The sequence below is a fragment of the Buceros rhinoceros genome, unplaced genomic scaffold (assembly GCF_000710305.1).
Source record: "Buceros rhinoceros silvestris isolate BGI_N320 unplaced genomic scaffold, ASM71030v1 scaffold4147, whole genome shotgun sequence".
NCBI lineage: Eukaryota > Metazoa > Chordata > Aves > Bucerotiformes > Bucerotidae > Buceros > Buceros rhinoceros.
Window position 1 is genome coordinate 53,805 of NW_010421412.1, and position 2,266 is coordinate 56,070.

The 2,266-nt window shown below is 50.9% G+C and overlaps 1 protein-coding gene across 1 annotated transcript in view; it reads right to left on the reverse strand.

Annotated features, from left to right (window-relative positions):
• The window catches only part of NCAPD3 (non-SMC condensin II complex, subunit D3), a gene marked incomplete at its 5' end in the record, with an annotated part of 25,515 nt that extends 23,642 nt beyond the window's left edge, over positions 1-1,873 (reverse strand). The window contains 3 exons of the mRNA XM_010139643.1: positions 160-165; positions 744-922; positions 1,711-1,873. Coding sequence (XP_010137945.1) covers positions 160-165; positions 744-922; positions 1,711-1,873 — 348 coding nt within the window. The remainder of the gene's footprint in view (positions 1-159; positions 166-743; positions 923-1,710) is intronic.
• Between the last annotated feature and the right edge of the window lie 393 nt (positions 1,874-2,266).

Here is a 2,266-nt window from a genome sequence, read left to right on the forward strand (position 1 = left end):
AGGCTAAGTCCTACCTGACTGCACATCTAAAATGCTACATCTTTTCTCTCAGATTAGCACTTAACAGTGGGGAAAAAGACAGAAAGATGAAAGTTAGATACAAAAAAGAAAGCTCCAACACAGCCTATTCTCATTTTGAAGGAGAAAGTCCATCAGAACAGAACTCTAATCTGACGCTTGGAGATTCACAGTGATTCCCACTGTGCCTGTGACCTTCTTCCCTTGCTCGCCATGACCCCGCAGCCCCAATGCTCTCTCAGGATTTCTGACACACAATACTCAGTTTTGTTCAAAAACCACATACAAATGGCAGAAGGTGCGGTGGAGCACAGCTGGCAACGCACTTAGCCCTTCGCTTCCCACCGGTGAGCTGGCAAGGAGACGCAAATGCCATTTGCAAGCTGGTCACACACTAACTGGAAGGTCTCTTGGAGAGGCTGGTGCAAATTAGTTTCTTCCTCTGCTGCTGAGCTTTCTAACAACAGGCCACAGACAAACAAGCTGTACTTTTTCTGTTAGTCAGCAGCCAGGAAACTGCAGTTCACGGTGAATCAACAGACCTCTGGAATTCCTAATCACAGGCTGAGGACCACGAGCACGGCTGAAGCGCTGAATACAAAGTCAAGAATTCAAAAAGGGGTGAAAAAGAGGAAGAGTGTCACTCTGACCTAGAAGCGAAATAGCTGGCCTACAATTTGCTTATTGTTAGATTTATAGCTGAAGAGATTACACAAACGTCTTACATTGCTGTTCCTGCATGGTTTCCCTTTCTTTCTATTTCTTCTCGCACCAGTCTGAGAGCTCTGAGTGTGCATCTTCTTTCTTTTCCTCATCAGATCTGGCTCTTGAGGCCAACTTTTTGTCAGGGTGTGAAGACATTTATCAAACATCACTTGATGGAACAGCTGGTTAGCTACGCTGCCTGCCCGGAAAAGACAACGTCAGCCATCCCCCAGCCAAAACAGAGAGCATCAAATCATCCAGCCATCTCTCTGCTGGCTTTGACAGTTACAGCCAAGGGGATGGCCAGGACAAAGGCAGTGTCCTGGGAGCCTAAGAAAGTTCAGGAGAAGAAAAAAGAGCTGTTTGAACAAAGCCAAACTGCACCAGGATGACACCCCATCAGTAATGGCTTTCTCTGGTGGGGTCACCAGCTGGTTGACCCCTTCCAGCCGGTAACGTGCTGCACAACAAAGATCAGCAAAGCTTTAGAGGTTGTGTCAGCCTTGACTACAAAGGGATGCTGCTGTGAACGAACCTGTCAGAGGGCCCCGGCTGCCGGCTGTTTTACTTGGTTTTCACCAAGGCTCCTGTCCAAAAGCACTGCACAGTGAAACCCTCCCTGGTGACGGAGCAGCCTCTGCCTCCACTGCCAGTTATTCTCAAGCCAGAGGGATATGCGTGGCTCCAGCTCTGAGCACCGTGCAGACGCCTCTGTCGACCTTGTCACAGAACTACTAAGGTGACGCGTGGCAGCGCAGAGCTGGACCGAGACCATCAGGCCGCTTCATGACAGGAGAGCAAGCTGCTCTCTGACCGTGACAGCTGTTCAACACGCAGCACCTCGGCTGAGCCTGACCCGAGGGGCTTCGAGAGGAACAGCTCAAACGCCAGCACTTGTTCCACCGGGGATTCTTACACACGAGAGGAAGCTGACATTGCCTGAACCACATTTTATCCAACAATGAAGAGGCGCGTCCCTTTGCTCACCTGGGATCTCCAGCAGTAAGAAGTACAGCCCAGCCGCGTGGAGCGCGTAAACCCTCTGCTGCACGTCTGCTCTTTTACGCTGGCCCGCCTGGACAAAGTGGTGTAACACAGCCACGAGAGCGTGGGGAGAGGAGCTGTTCTCCGCAAACAAGGACCAGGCATTCTGCGGCAAAACATGCGAGTGACAGTGACAGGTCCTGTAACAGCAGAACCCTCTACAAGGAGCTGCTGTTCACATTTTAACAGTTGCCACTGCAACCCCCCCGCCACAGGTATCAGACTTTTTAAAAATGCAATACTCGTAACACTCTATTTTATATTCAGTTATAGACAGATTTTTTTAACCGTGGGAACAGCTCCCCTCTGAAGCGTTCTGGCACACGTGACATGGGTTGTTTGGGGCATTCTTGGACTATTTGGTAAATGCAAAGACCGGACAGACTCCAGTCAGTGCAAGGGGCCCGTACTGGTGCGTCTTGGTTCTGCTGGGGTGGGATCCCAGGCCTGCCACGGTGGTCAGCAGTCCCGAGTCAGCCCCGAGCTGGCTACAGGTGCG